This window comes from Tyto alba, unplaced genomic scaffold (genome assembly GCF_018691265.1).
Source record: "Tyto alba isolate M040663 unplaced genomic scaffold, T.alba_DEE_v4.0 Super-Scaffold_2, whole genome shotgun sequence".
In the NCBI taxonomy this organism is placed as follows: Eukaryota; Metazoa; Chordata; class Aves; order Strigiformes; family Tytonidae; genus Tyto; species Tyto alba.
The window spans coordinates 83706748-83732071 of NW_024881282.1; the positions used below are offsets into that span (position 1 = coordinate 83706748).

Consider the following 25324-nt stretch of genomic DNA (forward strand, 5'->3'; position numbering starts at 1 on the left):
ACCTTACCAAAACAACAAAGCCTGTTCTGACAAAAACAAACAAACAAACATATCCCAAATTTATACTTACATTAGATTAGACTTTATAGGAAGGGAAATAGATACAACACTTCCCAAATTAAACTTAACCTTTAGATTAGGTGAAGATCCACAATCATGCCACAAGAGTTGCTTATTTACCACCCACTAGCTGAGCTGTGCTATCCAGCAGGGTGTGTGGTCTTACCACTCTGGAAAAGGAGTCTAAATGGATTGGAGTACTGCAATTTGAAGTGTTGCCTTTCTGCTAGAGGTTATTCTTCTATAGCAGGATCAGTAGAAGACAGCGTGCCTGCTACAGGCTGCTCAGCCACTACCGTTCTTAGTGTGAACTTGAGGTGAAATTACTGATGGTTCAAGTTAACACCCATGCTGTGAAACCTCACAACACAGGAGCTCAAATGCATTCATTACCTCTATCACTAAGTCAGTGCTGTCTGCAGAGGAAAAGGTGAATAGCTGAGGCACTAACTTTACCTGAGACAAGATAAAACCTGACAAAAGATGCACTGGTTTCAGTCTCAGTTGAAGGTGGTCAAACCAACTCATTCTACCATAAAATTGGCATAAACTGGGAGCACAAATTCACACACAGAGTTGCCACATCTTCTAAATTCAAGTGGTGCTTGATAAACACTTGTGTCCCAAACTCATTAGAAAGTGGTTAACCAAACAGGAATTCTCCAAGGAGCTCAGGGTACTTTTTGCTGAACCTCTTTATACATGAGGATAGTAGAAGAGAAAAACTGTATTATTTAATATTCACAGAAGGATGACACAAAGTGTACAGTTCTTTTCAGACCCATAAGACTCAGACCTGAAAGCAGTCACAACAAAGGACACATTAAATGTTAATGCTCAACCCTCTGAGCAAACCATCCTCAAGACATCTGGCTGAGTCACCTCACCTCCCATTAGGGGAGATCATGAAAAAAAGCTCCTTGGTAAGGCACCAAAGTGTTCCAAGAATCACTATTCACTCACCTATGAAATGTAAACTATAGATTTCTCATTTCCCCCACCCGTTTCATTCTCTTTGGCCCCAGAATCATGAATTCTCAATGTTCACAATTGTTTCCTTAGTCCAACATATTTTCCAAACTGTCTTCTCACTCCAACATCTTCTCCCCTCCCCCTCAGTCTCTTCCCCTGCACCTCATAATGTTGTAGGTTAGACATAATGTAAAATCTAGCATCAGAATTGGACTGGCAGCATTGCTAGCACTCCATAAATGCAGAGAGATAAGGATGAGGATGTTGCTACCTATCATTTCTTTAATGTACCAACAAACTGGGGGGAAGAGAGTGTTATTAAAGTTGCAGCAATAAAAAAGAAGGCAGTTGCACAGCATTAATGCAACTGGTTTTGTATTTTAGACAAGACAATTCTTATCCAGTCATAAGCTACTTAACCACAGGACTATCATGCTTGGTAACCCTCTATAAAGCACCTAGAACAAGGGCCAAGATTGAGTCTCCTAAATACTGTAGTAATATAAATAAACATTGAATAATTACTGGTAAACACTCTCTCAGATACCAAGCCATGGATTGACCTTTTTCTTTGAAATTCTGCATTCCTGAAAAGAATAATAGTAATAATAGTAACAAGCAAATTAAATTATAGTAGTTTTATTTTCTTTCAGAAAAAGGCTGTATTTTAGAAATGAGTAACATGAATCAGAAGCAGGTACTACAGGAGAAAACTGTTTCTATACAATTAAGTACTCTCATCATGTGAACAGATAAAATAAATCCCAAGCACATCATATATGTAATTTTATCTGTAAGTGTTATCCCTAGCCACAGTTCCTGGAATGCATTTGTTCAAGAGCTACAAGAACTTGGGCTCAGAAGGAGCTCTAGGATTATGCTATCAGAAGTCTCAGGTATCTTCCAGGCAGTCACACAAACTTCAACAGCTTTAAAATTTGAAAGGGACATAGTAAAGTCAAGCTGTGTTACCACGAGAAGTGGCAACAATAAGGTGGGTAGCAACAAGTAAATGCCAAGAGGAGTGGAAAGGCAAAAAACCCCCAGGATTAAAACATCACTTGTTCTGGAAATCAACTCAGTAAAAATTACCTTAGTCCATACTGCCATTTTGCATGTACTACTTTAACATCATGTCTTCCTGTTTTGCTTTTCATTCATTAGCATACCACAAACAAGAGAATTAATATAATAAAATGGTGGCTGCTCCTCTCTTGTTGACTGAAGCTAGGTAAACAATTCTGGTTTACTAGGAAAGACTCACTCACAGTAACAATGAAGATAATTTACCTTGCAATTCTCTGCACTAAATTGGACACGGCATTTATTCTTGCATGGTGGAGGGAGATGAAGGAGGGAAGGCGTGGGGAGAGCTTCAAAACCCAACTAACTTATTACTGTACCTGAAACTTGTATTACCATACCTGAACAATTTTTATATACAAATATGTATTTTTGTATCAGATATTTATTGATGCTGTACAGTAAAGAGTAAGATCTTTCAAAAGAACTGAAAATTTACCCTCAGAGGGTTGGGGTTTTTTTGACTGGGTAGAAATAAGTTTGTCTACTAGAAATCTACTTACGGCTGAGTGAGGTCACGAGTAATGAAGTCTGAACTCTTGAAGAGGAGGAAGATATCACTGAGAGCTTTACATTTCAGAGAGCTGTTCATTGCTATCCAGTAGGCATCCTAAGCAAAAAAGGAGATTGTCCAAAAATGCACCTTTACTAGCAGAAAGGAATGCAAGCTGCAGATCTGTCTAAATATTATGCCACATTTGAAATACAGAAAATTATTTTTTTATTTTGAGGAAAACTTCATTAGCTATTATTAGAGACACAATAGTTATTGCTTTTCTTGTGAATACTCTTGTTGAAAGCAGAGCAAATCCATTAAAAAAACAAAGTTTTTGCCTTACTGATTCAAGGCATTTTCTTGGGATGCTCCACTGAACACAAGTTTCTCTTAAGAATATGATACAAAAAAATTTGGGTGCACCCCTCCTTAGAGTATAGTTAAGAGTATCTAAAAATACCTAGAGGGAAGTTTATTGCTTTTTTTAAAAATGTGGGGGTTTTAATATTTATCCCAGGCAAAGTTTTCAACTAGTATCCTACATGAGACAAGTCTGACCACTGTACTGTTATCTGTGACAAGGACACAGGGTTTTATGTAAGCCAACCAGTGCTGTCTTGCATCAGCCTCACCATCCAGCTCTAATCCACCACAACAATCTGCTCTATCATACTTCACTGAAACCTTGTTTATCACATCTTCCTTCATCAGAACCACTAGTCTCTTCTACTTTCCAACGCATTAATATAAAACAAACAAAAAATCCTTACGGTAACATCTGTTGCAAGTTTTGGGAGTCAGCATTCTTACCCTTGGAGCACTCCAGTTAAGTTTAGGAAAAACACTGCCACCCAAGGAACTTATTGCTTCTTGAACTTTAGCTGTGAACTCAGGAAATTCTGGTGCCTGAACAAAGAACAACAACAAAAATATAAATTTCAATATATTTAACAGTGAAATGTAACCATCTTCTAAATACCATTAGAAATACATGTTATAGAAGGAACAAACATGTCCAAAATCAGGAACCAAGAACCCCATAAAAATAATGTATTTGTAGAAATAAATCAGAATCAACCCTGACATTCTTTTAACCAGATAAAATTGAAAATACGTTTCCAGTTCTCACTCTCATTGCTAGCAAGAGTTCATGAATTGATGAAAACCTGAAACTTCATAAAGTTCATCATGAAAGCTGCAACAGTTGGCAAATGTGCAAGTCAAACAGACCTTAAATACATTGCTGTTGTTTTATACTTGTTGGTATTGTATATAAATAAGATCCAAGAAGATTTTAGACCAAACAAACATTCAAAAATAGTTTGTTTAGAATTAAGCATCTCTTTAAAAATTCTAAAATACAAATATTGTAGCATTCTGCCATAGTATTAAAAGGCAGAAAGAGATCAGTTCTGTTTTGTAATAGCTCTCTAGTTGCTTTTAGGAGCACAGTAAGAGAGCAAAAGTAAATAAATCAATTCATAAGCAATTTGAGTGACACCACCTCATTTAAGCTTCAGTTTAACAAAATGTTGTTATTGTTAGTAATACTTTAACTAATCAGCTCTTAAAGTAACTCCTTTCAATACGTTGCATCAAACTAGAGGACAGACACACTGCGAAGGTATGGGTTGGACTAGAAAACCTTGTCTTGTAAAGAACATTGTCAATGTTGGAAACATGAGAGGTGAAAAAAACCTCCTCAGAATTCTATAAACTCCACTCAGAATTAGGTGCAATAATAAAAAACAGATTGCTGACCTTTAAAATAATACGAAAGGATTTCAGGCATATGTCAAAGATTTTTCATGTAATAGAATTTATAGTAAAAATTGTATAAGAACACTCTTTGTGCCCAAGTATTTTTCAACTCAACTCAAAGATAACTTCTAGGCTAGAGCTAATTGATGTCTCTAAAAAAACAAAGCCCTCTCAGCCACACAAGTGATCAAAAAAAGTTCATACATTCTGGCATCTCCTTTCTGCAGCCCCCTCAAATGCAAACACTTAAAAAAAACCTCTCACATTTTAGCACAGTGACCCAGACTGAACTTTAAACATTCTGAATCTTTCCTTAGTATGTTACCTAGTCTCCATGGGAAACTACATTTGAAAAATTGAAAAAGCACTTCTCTTATTTTACTTTACTTTTAGAGCTTCAGTCGATTCTAGAAATTGTTCCTGCAAGAACTGAAACTCTTCATCCACTGAATTCTGATCCAATCTCCTCTTGTTTTGACAGAAGTCAGGAGCCATACTATATATGTAATACCTGCACATACTAAGCCTCCCTGGGGAAATGTTATCATCATGTCATTTGATTAATACAAGTGAAGAATTATACACAGGAGAATAGCTCTGAGGCTGCATAAACAGGTGAGATTCTAACATCTCCTAAATTCTGAATGCCTAACTTCGCAATCATCAATATTAATGCACATTTTTTTAAACACAGAATTTTCTATAACCCTATATTCTAATTATTCTTCAGAATATAGAAGGGGCAAAGGAAACAAGTTCTACATGATGACTCAGGCAGGTCATCAAATCAGAGTAATCACAGCCACAGCCCACCTTATTGCTCCCTGAGACAAGAAACCAACAGAGAATTATAACCTGGGATTTATTGTTAGTAAGATACAAATGCCCGAGGCTGACAGTGAATGTACAATAGCAGTCTCCAGCCAGTACTACTATTCTCTACCCATTAAATTCCCCAGTGTCTCCCTGTTCAGCTGCCACATCACTACTACATTCTTATCTCTTGCGGTAACTCCAGATGCAGCTCCCCACCCTTCTGTACTCTACATAGGCTGCTGCTTCCCTCTCTTCATTGCTGTCAAAGTGGTAACAGGCAACGCTTAAAAGCACAAGACTATTTCCATTCACTCACTGGCCTCAGAGCAGTCCAGTTTTCAGGCAGAGAAAATGTGTTTGCCATGGATGGAGTCTTAAGAGCAATCACCTACCAAATTTACAAGATGGTAAGGAGCTCATTGTGAAATTCTACTTTTAGAGCCTCTTTGTCTAAACATAGGTGTATTTTTGTAGGCACTAGCCACAGGCACAAACCATGTTCATTATCAACCATTTTCAAAGTTCCAGGTTTGGTAAAAAACAAAGCCCTACCAGTCTCTGAACAAGAGCCACTTTGGAGGCCAAAACACCTTTCTCTACCCCTGCTTTTATTAATGAGCATGATGCTATATGGTATGCAATATCCCTTCAGAGAGTTTGAATCAGCTGTCCTGGCTCTGTCCCCTCTCCTTCTCTTGCCCACCTCTAGCCTAGTCACTGGGGAGGGGCATGGGGCAGACTGGGAAAAGAGAAAGCCTTGATGCTCTCTAAGCACTGTTCAGCCCACAGCTGAAAGTTAACTCCATCCCACCCAGGTCTGGTAAAATGTCAGTTGTAAAGCTGCAACCTCTACACAGTGCTTACCTAGATAAACTGAAGGCACTTGGCCTATACCCTTCTAATGGGTATCATACCTCTTGATTATATATTTCCTTATTGTGTTGTACACTATAATGAAACCTGATTCAGAAGTCTGATATTATTTCTTTAGCAACATTAACATGAGCTTTGTAAAAGATGGATACCAAAATCCTTGTTCTGAATAATTTACAATTTAAGGCATCTACTTTATGAAAGCTTAGATATTTGAACTGAAGCTATTAGTGTGTGGAAATATGGCACGTATTAGTTTTAAAATCTAGGCTATAAAATCTGTGCTAGCATAAGCACAACTCAAAGCAGAGCTGTGCTTATATTGCACCTAATTCAGTGTGAGCCATTCAACACTACCTTGAGCATTAGGGAGCTAACAGGACTGAAGTAATAGTATCAATGGCAGACAAGTGACACAAATGTATCAACTCTAACACTGATAGGGCAACAGCAAGTTTCAACAAAGATGTAAAAAAAGGTCAAGAAAGCCTGGTTCGTATCCATCATGATGCTGATTCTAAGAGAGGCACAGTGCAAGAATGGCAGAAAGACAGGGGAAAAAAGAAAAAAAAAAAAAAAAAAGAGGATGACAAAGAAATGCACTTAGAAAGAAATAATGGCACAGGTGTAAGAGAAGAGCTGTGAAAATTGAGCTGCAGGGGCTTCATTTCTTCTGCATCCAGTCTGATTAAGTAACTGGGAGATATTCAAAGTGGTGAAAATGAAAGACAGCTATATTTAGAGCCGTACTTCAGTTCATTTCCTATAGTCTAACAAGTGTGTGATTGTTGGGGATAAAGAAAAGCATTTTATTTTTAGTTAAATAAAATTAAGCCAGCAAAACTTTTTTAAAGTTACAGACATCTACACTACCATCTGTCTAGAATGGTCTGAAAAATGTATCTCTAACTGGCAACAAATTTATATCACAGGTTTGCAGGAAGGATGCTGCTGACAAACCCACATTAGACTTTGACAGGATCTTACCTTAAGTGTTGTAGTATTCTCATCATCCGACCACTGTTAAAAATAAGCACAAATCAAAGGTTACTGGTTTCCTGAGACATCCTTTATAATTTACGAGAACAACAGAATTCATACAGCTTCTTACAACCAGTAGATCAAATCATTGCCCTGGAGCTCCTGTAGCATATTATCACCATCCTCTAATTATTACGGCTGTAAATTAAGACAGGAAAAGTACTGTATATTCAGCAGAAGTACTACTCTAAAGTTGGGATAAAAGATGACACCCATATATCTTAATTGTGATTTATACCACAAACTTGGACATTTCAGAACTCAGTCTTCCCTGTCTAAAGCTTATGTCCAGCTCCAGCGCTTCCACCCTTACACCCATGATCCATTAGTTTCACTTATATTTCTTTTTTCATTTCCTTTCTGTACCTTGTCACCTTGCACTGACAACATTTTTCAGTGTTTCTCTTCTAGAATACCCTTCTGAGCTATTATGTCCTCAGAAACTTTAATTGTTTCTTGAAATAACTTGAATTTCTTGAATCTCCTCTGAATGTAGTCTTCCTTCTAATTTTTCAGGGCATTAAACAGCATTAAGTTAAATTTCAACATGCTTCAATATTCCCTACTCATTATTACAAATGTAATTATCAAAAAATAAAATAAAAAAAAAAAGTCTCCTGTGAAAGAGCACATATGTCACAGTACAAATAATGATGGTTTTAGGTTTTTCAAGGCAACTACCATGTGATTATTATTTTTGTGAAGTACTCTCCTCACCTATAAATTATGCAGAAAAGGTTACACATTTGTATTTTTCCCAAGAGACTTGACATTAAGTTGCATTTTATACTGACCTGTATTTCCTCTGCATCATCGCTCCCCTCCTGAGCATGACTTGGTGGATCTTCTCTAAAACAAAAAATTACCAGGAAAAAAAATTAAGCACTGGAGTTTGACTTGACCATATACATTAAATTTCCACAACATCTAGCAGCTGTTGATCTCAAAATGCTTTTGTAAGATTAGGCATCAAAACCCCTGGCAGAGTAAAATCAGAGCAAGACAGTACAGAAAACTGAAGACCAAGCACTCTGGCATTAGACTTGGGCCCTACCCAAAACACTTTGCTTCTTTCAAAGTAGAAGATCAGTTTCGGCTCTGAAAATGTCATAATTGAAGCTTTTCAACACCCTTTGAATCATTATTTTCCAACTTTACTGTACTCTGACGGAAGCAAAATTAAACAAACCTTTTCTTTTAAACACGTTCAATTTAAATTATGCTTTGCCTCCATACTCCTTTTCCAAGTAAAAACTTATAAAACTTGAGTTTCAGATGTTGACCTGTGAATTTCTGGTTCTGAAAAGGAAATGTCCTCACACTCCGCACATAGGAAAGAAGATCCTACAGAAAGTGGATACACAGTCATTAGCTTCTTCCTGTAAAGTTCCTTTTTCTACACAGGTGAAATCTGCTGTTTTAAACACTAGAATATCTGGGAGAAAGCACTTGACTGCAAATATTCCCTTGAAGTTTTAGGTGACTTTTGAAGTTCTTTAGCCAATATAACTGAGTGTGAAGATCTTAAAGGAAAAGACCAAGCTCTTGAAGAAGACTTATTCACAGCAAGTCAGAGTAGCAAACAGGTTAAATGCAAATGTACATCCCTGCCAAAAGTCAACTCTTCAACAAGCTAAGCCTCTGCAGTCCCTTAATGAACTTCCGTAGGGATTAAATTATCAATTCAGTTTTTGACATCTAGAGGTTCACTGAAGATTAAAAGCAATCTTGGCCTTGATAGCAAGAAGATCACATTTAGTTTTAGCTAAGAAAGTTCAACTCAGAGAAAAAATGGTTTCTAAAAGGGATTTTAAATTGGAAACATCTTAAAAATATATAATTTAAGTCAATTGTAGAGCTCTCTATTATTCCATTGAAGACAAGAGAAATTGTTTGTATAACAGCTGTATAGCATCAAACTCTGTTTCAGCTTTTCTGAAGGCTTATTAAAAAATAAATGGCTGCTGCTAAATAAATTGCACAGTTCTGCAAAAGCAGGTGACAGTATTACTTCTTATCCAAAATGGTTTAAAAAACAATTATAATTTTCTGGATGCCTTTTATTAAAAAAAAAAAAAAAAAAAAAGAAGACAACCTTTCATCTTTACACGGTGTTTAAACACCTTCAATTTCACACAAATTGATTCCTGAAAAATTAGACATAGCTCCCTTACACTCACAGCCTAACTGGTTGCTCTGTGTGAGGCAAACTACCAGTTGGGAAATGATGGAGTGTGGACTGATTTCTGAGTCTGATCACCAACAAGATGTATGGATGCAATAATCATTTTACAAGGAAGCCATACAGTGAGATTCTGAGCAGAAAACAAAGAACAAAAATTGGGTTCTTACCAACTGTTTCTTATATCTATCCACCTCATTCTTCTCCATCCAAAAATCTTGGCATAAGTATAACATACAAGACATACGGCCCTGTCATATGCACTGATTATAAATATGCAAATGATTATACAAACTCAATAATCACTAAGATTCTACATATAGCTTATTTTATTAAGAATTAAACTCAGGTAATGTCACTTCACCCCTGGCTAAGGCAGCAGGCATGTGAGTGGCATGGGATGGGTCAAGCCTCTGAACTGGAGCTAACTGTACCAAAGCAACCAAACCACAAACCAGCTGACCGTGCACCCGAGAGACTGGTGGACTCTGCAAGTACAGAATGAAAGAACTGCCCCTACTTGGTCTAGATTCAAGTGTATTAAATGGATTTTAGGATCCGCATCAAGCACCAGCAAGTCAAGTTCTACTAGCAGCAACAGTCCATTGACATGCTCATACAGTAAGAGGTTTACTGCAGCCAGACGGGTCAAATTAAAAAAACTCATTATGCAAAATATAATCTGTGTATACAAAACAGTGCTGTGCGTATAAAATAGTATTAATATTTGGAGGGTGGGGGGAAAACACTCTTTACCTTCCAGAAACCACAAGTGTTCCATCATCCAGCAAATATTCTTTCACATTCTCTGGTAGGGGAAGTATAACACTGGAAGAAACAGGAGAATTTCTTTAATAATTTATTATTAATATTACTTGTTAAAATAATAACAAAAGTTGAATAAAAAGAATTTGGTTTTTAATCGAGTATACCTCAATAACAGTATGTTTTATTCTCTAACACTGAAAAAAAAAAAAAAAAACAAAAACCATAACATTTCTCTTTCTCCCCTCTCTTCCTTTCCCAAAAGCAATGCTCATTTTCTCTCCAGGGAAGTAGAGGAGAAAGAGGCAAAAATTTTAGATAAAATGCACAAAAATGCCCCACTCATTCAAAGCTCTAAGAAATTCAATGAAAGCGTGTGGCCAGTGAGGAGACAACATGTTGCTCAAACTAAAGGTTTCCCGTCTGACATCCAAACCAAAATTTGCCTATACCACCTGAATGTTCCAAAAATGAAGGACTATCACTAAAGCTACCAAAAATATGCATGTTCTAAACAGCAAAAATCATCAAAGATTAAATGCTTTGATTACTAAAAGCCTGATGTCAGCGCTTTTTGATCCAACAACGCAACTGCCCTGAGCTTGACTTTCCTGAGTTACTGGTAGTTCTCATAACCACCTGGTGACCTGCAGCAGCACCTTAAAAACCACTGACTTTGCTCCAGCTTCCAGAAACACAGCAAAACACGAAGCCAGCCACTTGGCTTGGGTGTATTCAGCCTCAGCTTTTTGGAGCAACCAGGTGGGAACAGCAGTGATGTGGCTATCAGCGGTGCTCAGTGCGGGGTCCCACCAGAACAGCAGGGAGCACAGGGGTCAGCTATAGAAACAGCGTGCCCCAAACACCCCCTCGGGGTGCCCGGCCTGCCCCAAACACCCCCAAACACCCCCTCGGGGTGCCCGGCCTGCCCCAAACACCCCCAAACACCCCCTCGGGGTGCCCGGCCTGCCCCAAACACCCCCTCGGGGTGCCCGGCCTGCCCCAAACACCCCCTCGGGGTGCCCGGCCTGCCCCAAACACCCCCTCGGGGTGCCTGGCCTACCCCAAACACCCCCTCGGGGTGCACGGATGAGACGCCCAGCTCGATCAAGCCTTCCCCACCTCCACCCCCACTCTGCCCCACGCAGTTCCCCTAGATCTCACCCTGTCCCAACACAAACCCACTTCCAACCCAACCCAACACACCCGCCCGTCTTCAGCCCCACACCCGCTTCTCCCAGCCCTTCGCCGCGCCCGGGCCTACACCCCGCGCAGCCCCACACCACCAGGCCCCACCGGCCCCCAGCCCCGCACCGCTCCCCTCACCTGCGGATGGTGACAGCGCGGAACAGCGGGTACCACACGGAGAACTGGCAATGCACCACCTGCTCCTTCTTCATCCTCAACCCGGACCCGGCCCGACTGTGCTCCCGGAAGCTCCCGCTCCGCCCGGAACCTCCCACCCCACCGCCCCGTCGCTCTCGGCGCCACCCGGCCCGCCATTAGCGGCGCACCGGGCGTGGCGGCAACAGGCCCCGCCTCAGGGCCGCGACCGCCTGCCGCCTCGCTTCAACCTCCGCCTTCACCTCCGCTTCAACCTCCGCCTTCACCTCAGTTTTCGCCTCCGCTTCAACCTCCGCCTTCACCTCAGCGCTGCTCGGTCCCGCTGCCGCCTGCCCGCGACTCCCCTCAGCTGCCGGGCCGCTCTCCCAGCCTCGTACGTCTGCGTGGCCCGAGACAGGGTATTTCCAGGCGGTTCCATTGAAAACCTTGGCCTTAGGGAAGGTGCGGGTGTTCTTCCCGCCTCGCAGGCTTTGCTTCCTTGCTCTGCGTGTGCTTGCGTGAGGTTTCATCTCTCCAGCGTTGTAACGGAGCTTCTGCGGCGACAGGGCTTTCTCTCAAGCAGGGCTGCGTTTCGTTTCATATGGGGAAGAGTCAAGTAATAACCGAGTAATAAGTTCTTTTTAAGCCCCGTGGTTCTGCTGTCTCTGTGCCTGCATGTCCCCTGCACGGAGAGCCGAGTCGTTTCTGTGCGATGCTCTTGCATCTGCCGTTTGAGGCTGTCTGTCGAAGCCCTCTCACACACCAGTTGTCTGGAAGGTTTATAACAATGTCGAGATGCTGCTAACCCTCTTCTGTTTATGCAAGGTAGCCTTTGTTGTGTGTTCTGCAGGGCGAGAACCACTTATTTTTTCCATATTTCATTTGGTGCTGAGCAGGTCATCCACACTGCTAAATACCATGACAAAAATAAAACATTTTCCCCGTCTTTTTCCTCTCTCCTATCAACTTATGCTAGTTATTGGCTTTGTTACTCAAATCATACTGCTGAAATGCAAGCGTGCTGACTGATGGTAACAAGTTTAAAGTGACTTAGGAGCTTGCAGTGATCTTCAGCACATGTATCTCAATGTGCTGTTGGGTAAATCGTGCATAAAACACTGCTAGTGTCCCTTTTGCACATTCTTTATAAGAAGCCCTGTATTTTGTTTTATCTTTAGCTTGCCATAGGATGCTGTTGCGGAGCTTCCATTAAATCTGGTTGCTGTCTGCTTGGATGTGTAGTTTGGATCAGAGAACAGATTTTGAAAAGTCATTTAGAAAAGCAAATGCACCTATTGTGACTCTGATAGGTTAATGTAAAGCCTCAACAGCTTAGCTACTTGCTAAACTCATTCACAGGCCTCAGTTGGTTTAAGGCTTTAAGTCCTGGGAAGCGTAATTTGGAAACTAGAATGGTTAGATGTTGCCTTGAAAGGAAGGCACTCCTTTCAAGACAAGGGTAGACAAAGGGAATAAGCAATGGGAATAAAGTTATACCTTTTATAAATTGTATGCCTTTTTTCAGGTTTGAGTTTGACTTCCACATGAAATAAATGGAACAAGTAGTATGATTTGCCAGCAGTAGCCTGTAAAACTAGCCTCAAAAGTCATTACAGAAGGTAGAAGCAGGCCAAACTTTTTTTTTTTTTCCCCCCCATAATTTGTAGTTCAGGTGCTGTTGATTATCAGATTGATAAATGTGGACACTTTGACATACTCTTAAGATTGCACTGATAATTATTAAAAGTTTATAGAGTTAATGTAATTATAAGTCAGGTAGTCAGATTCCCAGGCTGCTGGGCAAACTCTTTTGCATTTTTAACTCAAATGATACAGTTGTAATTTTATGAGATAGGAGAACTTTCCTGTCTGAGGGCTGCTGGATCAGGTCTATTCTGAAATCTAACATTGTAGTGTTAATTTTCAGTTGCAGCTAATTTTGTTTATGAACAAAGAGCATTGCCACCCTTGACAGTATGACTAATGTGAGATACCAGAATTGCAGTCTTCATTTAACCAAATGGTATTTTAGCTTTCTAACAGCAGAAATTCTCACTTCTGTACGGTCAACTGATTTTGGAAAAAATTTTTTGGTGGAACTTTTTAAAATGTCACTTATATATGGAGTTATTGCACCCACTTGTGGAGGAGATCAAAACTACAGAAGCTGATGAGTCCTCTCTCATTTTCACCTATTTTAGTGATAATTCAAACCAATGAAGCTGTATAATTTTTTGCCATTTTAGGTTTCAAGCCACCCTTGAATCTGTCCACTGCAGAAGAGAGCAAGCTGTGTTGAAAAGAGCTTCTGCCATGAAATGAGGTTCTAGTATGTATTTATAATTGATATAGGTAAGTATTAAAGCTGCTGTACAAACCATTACTGTAGCTGCTTGTGGGATTTAGGGCGCAATTGTGGTAATCCACATTTCAGAAAGATACACTGATACTTGCAAGCTTATGTACAAGGATTAGTATGATCAATGAAACAGGATTTTGTGTGAGGGGAGACTACAAGAGGAAGACTTATTCAGCTTGATCAAAAAAAGAGTTTAACAAGGATATGGCTCGCTCTCTACTCTTTTGATAAGTTTATATTGTCAGTAAAAAAGGATATAATTCCTTCCAAACATAGGAGGTGAATTTATTGTAGCTGTGTATGTGAGGTTTTTATATTTTTAAAGCTGTATACTTTGGGCATGATACAGAGCCTCCTTTGTTTCCTCTGGATGACCTGGAACTTCTTGGAACTACTATGCTGGGCTGCGCTTCTTGTGTGTTTGGTGGAAAGCCTGATCTTGTAATTTAGGGTCACAGCAAGAGACCATTACCACTGTCCAGCTACAGCTCTTAAATACTGTGTGAAGAGAGTTTGAGACATTGCGGGCTTCAGAAAAAACGAGTAACAGCTAACTGAACTAACGTGGGATAGAAATTGGGAGATAAGCAAGTGAGGTTCTAGAACAGTTTTTCACACAAATAGTAAGGTAGATAGTAAACCTACGTAGTTTTAAGACAGAGCTTCACTGCTCTAAGGGATTATAGAACATATTTTTGTAAGAACAGAATTGAGTTTAATAGGTCAGAGTTCCGTTTCGGAACTTATGTTACATAAAACCAATTTAAATGCTTGGCCACTATGACCTACTTCATCCAACAAAACTGTCTTAAGACTTAAGGAAAAGCCTGCCCTCTGTACATACTGAGAAAATGGATTTATGCACATTAGTTTTAATCCCCTGCTGACCAGAAATGTTTTGTATTGCCTATTTATTTTAACTACTTTGTGGAATTAAATGCAAATCTAATACGTAAGAAAGCTGACTGTTGCTGCATGCTCTTAAATGTTTCACAAACGTGCAGTAGATGTTGTCATAAAAAGATAAAAATGAAGTAAAAAGTGGAAGTGCTAAAATGGGGTATGACAGAGAAGGTCATCATTCATTTCTGGTAGTGTTGATTGCTAGAGACTCCACAGAGGCTTATTAAACCCTAGTTCAAATCAGTGGAAAGATTCCTGTTGACTTCATGGAAAGTTTACAACCATCATAGCTAAGAATGATAGAGATCTTTAAGATTATCTTGTCTCTCCTGGTGTTTAAACTGGTTTGCTTCTTTGCACTGTCTTTTTGCTTATGATTCATGCTGATTTTCAGGACTTCAATATTACAATTTAATATCAGAGACGAGCTTCCGTGGAATAAGTTTCTGTGCTGAAAGTGCCCTGTAGCTCTGCAGTGAGACAGGGAACTAATGGTGAATCTCTGCTGCCTGGTGTGCCTTTCTGCTAGAGCTGGACTGAGAGTGAGTGGACAATCTTAGCCTTCCAGGGAGCATTACGATGCAGGCTGAGGCATTTTGCTGCAGGTGCAGCCTTGCTTTGGGCATATATTAAACTGCCTTTTGCATGGTGCCAGCCACATCATTCCTAGTAATAGAAACTGACCTGCTTTGGTCACACTAACTCCACGTGCCACCTAGACTTGCAACATATGGGTGACTTTTTGACCTTGTTTTTTGGGGGAAGGCTTGAGTCATTTACATGCTTATTTGTGATGTGTGTAAGGTGGAGGCAGGTTCTAGTTCTGATCCTTTCTCAATAGCAGGCGATTTTTACCACGGAAGTCCTCTGGGTATAAGGTTTTTCCCACTTTCGCAGTGGAGTGCGTAGTCCCGTTGTGGCCAGGCTGTGTTGACAGAGCACTTCACCCAGATCAGAATGAAACAATTTGACTGAAAAGGACCAATTTTGTCTCTGTGTGTGTTCAACCTTTGAATAGTTAGTGAGAGTGTCTTCAGCCAGCGTAGCTGCTCGGCAGCTGATAGGACTGTTACAACTATGGAAGTCAGGGATTTGACCCAAACTTCCGCTTCTCCTTTGAATTATTTGACTCTGAAACCATCAGGAGGAGCTGAAAATGTGAATTGTACTTGTCATCACATGTCCCTAACTTTCTCTAGCAGGTATTATTTGTTAATTTAGAATGCAAAAATGAACCTTTTAACTTTACTCTGAAAGCAAATATTGACTTTGTTTCCTAGTAATCTGGACTTTGTACAGGAGGAGAAAAGCCTGACATTCCTGAAAATGGCAGCTGACACATCCACAGAAGTTCCAAAAACTGCTAAACAATTCGTCCTTAAAGAAGAGGTATAACATGCTTGGTTTTGACACATTCTGTTGTTAAATAACAATTGTTTGAGACTGATCAGAGTGTTTGTGAGTGCAGAGTAAGAAATGCTATAGATTCGCTATGTTTGTAAAAATCTATTCAATAGACTAACCACTTCTTCCTGATGGTCAGAATGTTTAAAAAAGGTGGCATTTCTATTTATTGAAATAATCATAGAAATTATCAATGGGGAGGGAGAATTCTACAGTGTTGCATTATTTTAAGCTTCTTTTTTTCAGATTTTGCAGCTATTTCTGCTATTATCTGTTCAGACTGTTTTCAATATTCAGAAATAATGGTGATACCTCTGAGAGACTTTGCAAATTGGTGGATCATGAAACTCAGCCTTGTATTCTGTTCATTTAAGATGATGAACAGCAAAGACTTGCCTTATCATTTAGGGTTGTACCTTCCATGGTGCTTTCTGAAAGGGTTTTAATTTAGGTAATTGCTGTTCCACAGACATCAGTAAGGAGGTAGTAAGATTTTTGCAAAAATACTGTGCTTGCATCTTCACAGCATCAGAAAGTATCAGGTTCTGAGGAGGAATTTGGAGGTGCTTCTGGATGCTTATTAGGAGCACTTTCACCCTAATTTAAACAGTGCCTATATTTGTTTCTGTTATCTTTTAAGTGAATTCTTAAAAGTTAATCTTTGGTGTCAAAGGCAGGTTTGGCAACAGCGTCATGCTGTTGTTATAACACAGATACAGTTTATTTTATCCAGTGTTCCTTTCTTGGAATTAACAGTCTTGTAATTTCTTTAGGTTTCAAGGTGCAAAACTTTTTCGGGAAAGATGAGACTCACATTGTTGGGATATACTTATGGCTCTTCCCCTTGGGTAGTTTTTTAATATGAATATTTCTCAGGCAGAAGGAGTTTCATTTTTGTAGGCTTTGGGTTTTCTATTAAGACCTGTGTTTTTGCAGATAACATTTTCATTTTATCTTTTTTTTTTTTTTTTTTTCATAATGCCTCTCAGTTCTTCTCCTTTGGAATATTGTACTCTTTGGTGTCATTGATTGTCTGTAATTAGATCTTACATATTTTAAGCTGCTTAGTTTTTTCAGTCTTTTTGTGGGATTAATGTAGGAGAGTATTTACCGTGGCTCGGTCAGTGGACCTTATACTAAAAGTGGGTCTGTAACTCTTCAGTAACTACATGGTCTGATGTTGGAATATATTTCATGAAAGTAGCAGCTGATCTTATTTCCTTCTTCCTATTTCTGGGAACCCACAGTCAGGCTGTTGTAGATGAAAGCAGATGTTATTTGCCCATCAAAGTAATAGGTAAAGCAATAAAAATAACTCATTCTGAAACTAAGTATGGTAATGCAACACAACTTGCAGTGTTCTTAGGCCCTAAATAGGGGATTTAGCAAAGCAGAAGTTATGCTTCCGGGCCAGCTTCCACAGGTCTTAACTGTGCACCTGACAAGGCAGGTGACAAAATTCTCTTTTCTTCCAGTGAAAGCTGGCAGCTTTCAGTTTTCTAACCCTGGTAGGCTGTTAGCAGCAAGGGGGTTTACCTAACTTTAGAGGATTGTGGAACAACTTCCATTGTAAATATTTATGCTACATGTCTTATGGTACTTTTTAACTATTGCTCCTTGACGGTAGAGGCCAAAAGCTGTACGTAAGAATACTTGATTAAAAACAAGACACTTTGTTTGACGTTGTTTGTTTTATACACGTAAAACCTAGTTCTTTCTTCTTCTTTTTTTTTTTTTTTTTTTTTTTTTTTTTGTATTTTTGGAGCTTGGAAAGGTCTAGTTTCTTACAGACTAGGGATTTCTTTTTCTTCTAAGATTCCTGGGGACACCTCTGATTTGAACCATTGAACCATTTTCCCCTTTCTGCTTAGCAGATAGTAGCTTGGTGACAGAGGTAATGATCTGCCAGTTCTGTTGAGTGCTGCAGCAAAATGGGACCACAATCAATAATCTAGGCCTTTGTGTTCTCTGCAATGTTTACAAAAAATCATTAACACAAAACATTTGGCTGTGTTTACTTAACTGAAGTATATATATTCCTCTCCTTGGACAACCAATGGAACATGATTTTCATCTGTTTCTCCTTTGGATCTTACTGTACTGTAGTTCTGCAGTGATTTAGGAGTGAATACAAAACTATTTAAAATATACCTCAGTGCTTCCAAATGGAATTACTTCTTGAACCTGTAATGAGCATAATATACTTCATCTTCTCCTTTCCTGCTGTTTTTGTAACCACAAAGCCATTAGAAGGCCCTTTTGAAAGCACATAGCTCTCCAATTCCTGTTACATGGAAATATTATACTTTCCAAAATAAATGCCAGAACTACTACATGGAAAATACGTGTAGCCATGTTTACAGCCATAGGAGTGCTATTGTTACTTCAGTTGCCTATCAGTGCAGTTGTTCTGAAGAACATATTTTAAGAACTACATGAGTCCCTCCAGCGCAGTTACAGTTTACTGGATACCTGAATCACTTCTGATTTGCCTTCTGCCTCCGGCTGATGCTGTACTCTGATTAGAGCTGCATCATACACTACATTTAATTTCTCTGTATTTTAAGTTGGTGAAGTTCTCACTTTGAGGTTCAAAATCTACATGGCCACACAGGCTCTATTTGCCCTTTGTCCTGCACTGGAGGATCATAGTGTGCCAACCACATGAATGACCTCTCAGACTTCATTATAATTTAATGTTGTGGGTTTTTTCCCCAATCCTTTTTTCCCCTTGCTTACACTTGCTCTGTTGCTGTCAGCAGTGTATCTCATTAGACAATAGGAAGTGATCTGTTCATCTTACTGATTGCTTCTGATTTCTGTGGTCAATCCTGTGGCCAACTTGGTACAAAATTCTGGAGACAAGCTTCTTGTCTGCCTATACCTTTAGCAAAGCTTAAAATACAAGTTACATTAAAAGTAAAGTGCTGGGCTAATACCTAGGGATTTTTCCCTTTTAAAGGAATTACATAAAAGATGAGAGAAATTCACAGGGCAAATAACCTCATTTAGCTCAGAAAAGACATTTTGTAATAATGTTAATGCCAATCACTCAGTCAGCAACTCTCAGAAATGCTAAAAGCGCAGGTATGTATCACTGCTCATAGTTACAGAAACCAGCAGCTACACAAGGCCACAGTCTGAGATCAGGGCAAGAAAAGTTTCAAAATAGTTTGGGTTTCAGTCTTGCATGCTTAGCTGTTAGGCCATGCTCTCTGATAAGTGGGCACTCGTGATGACCAGCGTAGCTGAAGCCTGTGCAGACCAGTGACCCTTTTTTCTTTTTCAGCTGAAACATGAACTTTGCAAAATCCTTCTAAAAAGATGAGGACTTTCCAGTACATAAAATCCCACTGGATTCAGGGAAACTTTGTTATAAAAGTCACGTTAAGAAGAGTTACTGGACTTATTTTCAATTCCTGTTTGAGAACTTAGAGTAAATGGGATTTTCCATATTAGCTACAGGAATGTTGTTGCATGTTCCTATGTGTATTCTGATGCCGAGATTTTGTCTTCAAAAGAATCCAAAAACAGTTGTTTCTCCCTATAGCCCCCAAATCTTTAGGATTAATCTTATAATGTATTTAACAAAATATTCTTTATTTTAGGTAATTGTAGAAAGGAAATGGTTGAAGCTTGAAGAAACAACTTATACTGATCCGTTTGGTAAAACCAGGTAAATGCCTCTCTGGCGTTTCAGATAATTCCTACAGGCATTCCTATAATGTTCCCAATTGTATGGACTAGCCCCAGGCTAGAGAATATGAGCCTTACAAACCTATTACTCAACACAAGATGAGATCTATTCATTGTGCAACTCCTTTATGATTTGTACTGTTCAGAGAAAAAAAAAAATTCTTTACCAGATGTGCTGGCACTGGGATCAAATTTGGCTCCTAAATCCTTCTGGGAACCTTGGACCCTGGTTCACCTTATATTTTCTGTTCCTTGTAAAGACACTTTGCAGAAGCAAGTTCTGGCCATGCAACTAGACTGGGACGATCAGAGAGTCCGTCCTGTGGCTTTTCTGGTTCTTCATTAAGGGCTCCTTTTTCCCTGCTGATGGTACTAGATCTTGCACAGTACTGACAAATTACTGTCTCTTGTGTGTTATCACACCTGTCCAATTCTTTAGTATGCTTTAGTTTTGCTGTATTGATCTAGATGTGACAACATGGCTTTACGTCCCTCCCATTAATGTGTTAGATTCTGTACTGATTGCTTTCTCTAGTGCCTCTGGGTTCATCAGCAAATTATCCTTTTAAAAAACAGTGAAGATTGGAGCTTTGGTGAAAGGATTTTTATCGGTGGTGGATTTTTTGTTTTTACTCATCTCATTGCTTATTTTGAGAGAGAGAAGCTTTGGACTTCCTTGCCTGTGTGTTCCTTCTGTGCTCAAGTAACTGAGCTGAGAGTTGACAATAACTTAGCTACAAACCTTATGCAAAAGCAAGATAAAAGAATGCGTGTGGTCATGTTACAAAACTGCCTTTCAAAATCTGACATGCTTTATATATAAATTGCTTTATTTTGCACTTTTCCAGGATCACTTTTATAAGACTTGCCCGTTCTGTGACAAACATTTATGTCTTTCCTTATTTTTAGTGATCTTAATCGTTAGTTAACTACTTTCTCTCTCCTTTCTTTAAGTAGGCAAAACAAAATTATATACTACAGACATTTTATAGTGCGGGTATATGACAGGGCCTGCCTAGGGCCAGCTGCTTTCTTATGCAGCCGAAATGCATGATGGTATATTTTGCTTTTAAATTAAAGTAGCAAGGGTAGAAAGATGACTCATGTATTCCTTTGTTCTTTTCTCTGTGTTACACAGAACTTGGGAAACTGTAAAGCGTACTGGCAACAAAAAGGGTGTTTCAGCTGATGGTAAGACATTGTTGGCATTTTTTGTTTGCATTTTTTCCTGTGAAAGTTCTCCTGATAAACTCACAGTGCAGACTTAGAGACGATCTGTTTCTGAATGAATGAAGATGCAGAACAAGTAGCTCAGCAGAGTTTGCTGTACCCCTGAACTAATGAAATGCTAACTGAAGTGCTGAAGAATCAGAACCTTACTGGTAGGAGTGTTTTCCCAAGATTATTGTATTCACTTTAAAACAGTGGAACAATTTCAAAGACAACATGATGCCCTGTTTCAGAGTAGCTCACAGACTGGTGAATTGGGTTTGCTGTTAGGGGCCAGGGAAATGGTTCTCTTTGGGCAAAAAGGACATAACCGAGCCATTAAAGGACTGTAGGAGAGGGTTCCATACTATGGCTTGCAAACCGTCTCTGCAGGCAAGAGAGCCCTTCCCGAGAGGCTGGTGCACTGAGGTTCACTCTTGCTGGGTACCTGGGCCTCTCGTTCACTGGGCAACTCTGAAGATCCCATTTGGGTTTTTTTTTCTCTCAGCAACATGTAAGTTGCTTAAATTCATTGTTCAGGATTCTGGAGCAGGCATCTGTACGTTTAATGCTCAGAGTAACAATACTTGGGTTCCTTTCCAGATCCAGTAATACTCACTTTCTGCTATACTCAAATTCTATATACTTGTGTCATCCATTGCTGTCTGTAGGTGTAGCAGTGATAGCGGTACTACAGAGAACTCTCCACTACGACTGCATTGTCCTAGTGAAACAGTTCAGGCCCCCAATTAACAGCTATTGCTTGGAATTTCCTGCAGGTAAGTGACTGAAACATTAAGATGAGTCACATAAAGATGGCGGTTAAGTGTGCTTAGATGTGCTTGGAGTGTCAACCTCCATGAAGTAGCTCTCACCAGAAAATCGTGGTGAGCTCTGTAGCTCAGTGTGCTATTCAGAAATAGGAATATTTGGTAAGAATACAAAGGAAGTTCATTTGAGCAGATTGAAGACATTTTGCAAAGTGGTCTGGTAGTAGAGTATTGCATTTCCCTCCACTCCTCACTTCTCTAAGAGTCAAAGGATTTGCCTTCTCTCCCTCATGAGAATATTAATGCCACTTCGTGGGAAGGCAGCATGCTTCTGTAGTCAAAATAAGTTGTAGAAATCCGTTGAAGACATGGGCAGCAGCATGATGAATCCAGGAACTCGAATCCTCCCTAACTCTTCATTTTATCCCTTTGTAAAAATAGGGCAGTGAGGACATTTCGCCTTTTCCATAAAGCTGGGTTAGATCTCGGGATGGGTATTGGGGTTAAGTGCTAGCTTTTCAGTTGTTCTTGTGTATTACTTATCCCGCAGGCCTCATTGAGGAAAATGAGACTGCAGAAAGCGCTGCATTGCGAGAGTTGGAGGAAGAAACTGGGTACAAGGGGGAAGTCGTTGAATGTACTCCAGGTCTTTGCTTTTTTTTTTATTTTCCCACCCAAAGCTAATTCTGTTTTTGATGTACTCTAAATGTCTAAAATCCTCAAAAGGAAAGAGCCGTGCAGAAAAGTCTATGCAGATTAGCAGAGAGTCGTAACCCACAGCTGTACCAATGAGACTTTGGTCCTTGATGAGTCAGTTGCTGAACTTCTGTTAAACATACAGGACTAAAGTAAAAGTTTGATGTCTATAGGGGAAAACTTTGCTATTGACTGAGATTCTTTACACAAAACCCGATTATTCAAGTCGTGATTTGGCATTTTAGTATAAAGGTCTAAATTGCTGGACTTAATGGGAATGGCATCCATGAACTTCAGGAATAAAAAATAGCTGCATGATGCAGCCTGAGTGGAAGGTCACACTCATGGCAGCTGTGGGGAGCTGACAGCACTCAGGTTCTCCAACAGGAAAGAAGGAAGGCAAGAATAACTGGAGAAAATCCAGAGAGCCTTTGGAATGTGATTGTTGGAAATCTAGCGCTTCCTACATAAACCAAAATGAAGGCAAATTGAGGATCATAAATAAAACTTAAGAACTTAGAAAGGTGAGGCAACTTACATATGATTTCAAGTAAATGTCCATACAGTTGAGACTCAGCTCTTGATTATCGGGTACAACTGCGTGCTGGGGACTGAGAGAGGGAGACAAGTGATGGCAAAATTGGACTCTAACAGGCTGAAGAAGTCTGTAAGGGAATTGGAATTTACAGCTTAATCTTGTCTGTGGAATGGAAAGTAAACCTAGCTGCTGAAAACAAGGCTTACAGGGAATCTGTAAAAGAGCTGAGAGTTACAGAAACGTTACTTTTTACAACACATGAAAATGAACTTTTCACAACTCTTCCAGCATGAACGTATGCCGAATATATGTTCTCCTGTTGTATCAGATACGTTTCTGTGAATATTTTTGTTAAAATGTCAAAATGCCTGACTTCTGCTTTTGAACAATGAACTTCCACCTGTGCTTGTTGGCAGCTCTCTGCCTGGACCCAGGTTTGTCAAACAGCACGACACACATTGTGAGCGTCACCATTAATGGAGATGAGGCTGAGAATACAAGACCTAAGCAAAAACTTGGTGAGTTTTGCACCATTTATTTTAAAATTGTGAGAAGATAACTAAAGAATGGGTTTAAAAGACCTATCCCCACCAGTGCATCTCTTCTGTCCCAGCTGATGTAGGTGCTGTACATCCTTCAAATCACGTCCTGCAGTCTAGATAAGCAGAGCTGTTTCTCTGCCAAATTCACTGGGGAGGCCTGGATGTTCAGTGTCAGGTGTTGGCACACCCAGAATGAGAAATTCTGGTGCCAAACATCAGTGCAGGCAATAAGCACTTGTGAACCTAGATAGTCCTGTTAGCTGGGGCTTGACCCTGGAAGTAACTACAGTGTCACTCATGATCAGTCAGCTATCAAAATGCTTTTTAGCTGTAAACTCCAGTGTATTTCAAAATCCTTAACCTTTTTTTTTTTTTTTTTTTTTTTTACTTGCAGATGATGGAGGTATGTTACGTAGCTGCACTCCCATTGACAGTAAGGTCAAGTGTGATCTTCGTATGGCAAGTTTTACTTGGAACATGCCAGTTGAAACTGTTTTTCATTTGGGCTTGGTTAAGCTCCTGACCCGAATCAAACACACCTGAGATTGACTTTGGCCTAGAAAATTCCTGTGTGGCATTATAGCATCAATTACCTTCAAGTATTGCACCTATAGCACCAGTATCTCAGGAAATACAAATTACTGAATCCACAACAGCTGTAGGTCAAGCCCCAAAGACAACTAGTTCAGATAGACAGGGGAGGTGAAAGCCAACACAAATTCATTAGGAACAAGCCTTTCCTCTTTGTGCTGTTTTGGTCTTCAAGCACATCTACAAACCATTAATGTACCAGTATAAGCCAAACAAAAGTCCACTTCAACAGTGTATTTTCCATTCTCAGAAGGAAGGTGGTCACCTTTTAGAAATATTCTTATCCTCCACAGCTGTCAGCTACACTGTTTTTCCCAGTTTCTTTCTGTCAAACCTGCTTTATAATGACCCCACTCACTGCCTCCCCCCCATTTAATCAGCCTTTTTGTGATAATGAACGCTTACAGCTTTTGGAGGGTGATGAGCATTAAGTCGTTTCCCCTTCTAAATTGTAAGACACAGTACTCTGAGGTAACTTCCTTTACTGTTCAGTAATTTAAAGATGTGTAAAATTCTTTTTTCTTCTCTCCTAGAATTTGTGGAAGTTATTTCACTTCCAAAGAACGATCTACTGCAAAGAATTGATGGTAAGAGCTTTCTGACATTAAATGAACTAATGCAAGCTTCAAGAAACCCTTAGCTTCTCTTCTCGTAGCTTCTCATGGCATTTCTCAGCCTAGAATACTGTATCTTAAACAAAAAGGTGCAAGAAGCTTGGCTGGGTAGCAGTGGTAGCACAGGGTGTTAGCATTAAGAATTCATGTCTGGAATGCTATACATCTTCATTTCAGTAAGGGACTTAAATTTCTGTAGATGAGAAGTTTTAACAGCATCTTATAACTTTTTTTTTTTATTTATTTATTTCCAGAACTAGTAGCAGAAGAACATATTGCAGTGGATGCCAGGGTTTACACTTACGCGTTGGCCCTGAAGCGTGCAGCAGAGAAACCGCTCCAAGTTCCTTTTATGAAGTTCTGAAACTAGACAATGAGAAATTTAGGTGAAAACTACCCAATTCAGATAGTTTAGAAAGGTAACTCTTCTTGTATTAAAGGTCTGTTGCTTTGCTTGTGGAGCAAACAGAAGTATTTGTAGGAATGATTCTGATATTTTATCTGGAATTATGTGACTGACAAAAAGCATTCCTTCTAACTGCTCTGTCTATCAAGCCTTGACAGAATAATCATAATAAAAATGCTGTTTAATTTTCAGAATGGCTCATTTCTCCCCCTATTCATCATTGC

General features: G+C 39.5%; 2 protein-coding genes across 6 annotated transcripts in view; one reads left to right on the forward strand and one right to left on the reverse strand.

Annotated features, from left to right (window-relative positions):
• Positions 1-11548, reverse strand: part of CDC123 (cell division cycle 123) — a 38879-nt gene extending 27331 nt beyond the window's left edge. The window contains exons 1-6 of the mRNA XM_042791891.1: positions 11376-11548; positions 10041-10112; positions 7897-7951; positions 7049-7081; positions 3422-3517; positions 2619-2725 (exon numbers count right to left, since the gene is read on the reverse strand). Coding sequence (XP_042647825.1) covers positions 2619-2725; positions 3422-3517; positions 7049-7081; positions 7897-7951; positions 10041-10112; positions 11376-11449 — 437 coding nt within the window. The 5' untranslated portion in view covers positions 11450-11548. The remainder of the gene's footprint in view (positions 1-2618; positions 2726-3421; positions 3518-7048; positions 7082-7896; positions 7952-10040; positions 10113-11375) is intronic.
• Positions 11549-11576: 28 nt separating this feature from the next.
• On the forward strand, positions 11577-25291 carry NUDT5 (nudix hydrolase 5). Of its 5 annotated transcripts, none has more exons than XM_032985819.2 (11): positions 11577-11834; positions 13619-13724; positions 15915-16023; positions 19647-19714; positions 20873-20925; positions 21615-21722; positions 22264-22359; positions 23364-23465; positions 23884-23892; positions 24614-24667; positions 24949-25291. In XM_032985819.2, exons 3-11 carry the CDS (start codon positions 15961-15963, stop codon positions 25056-25058), a joined length of 663 nt encoding a protein of 220 aa, XP_032841710.1. In that variant the 5' UTR covers positions 11577-11834; positions 13619-13724; positions 15915-15960; the 3' UTR covers positions 25059-25291. The 5 variants fall into 5 exon arrangements, with proteins under 5 accessions (XP_032841710.1, XP_032841711.1, XP_032841713.1 ...); XM_032985820.2 differs by having other exon boundaries at positions 11577-11791; XM_032985822.2 differs by having other exon boundaries at positions 11577-11766.
• Positions 25292-25324: the final 33 nt, after the last annotated feature.

Bases quoted from the DNA above. Each gene is read 5' to 3' on its own strand.
- NUDT5 (XM_032985819.2), top strand. From the start codon at position 15,961: ATGGCAGCTGACACATCCACAGAAGTTCCAAAAACTGCTAAACAATTC. The intron at 16,024-19,646 runs GTATAACATGCT...TCTTTATTTTAG, and splicing joins AATTCGTCCTTAAAGAAGAG to GTAATTGTAGAAAGGAAATG. The intron at 24,668-24,948 runs GTAAGAGCTTTC...ATTTATTTCCAG, and splicing joins TCTACTGCAAAGAATTGATG to AACTAGTAGCAGAAGAACAT.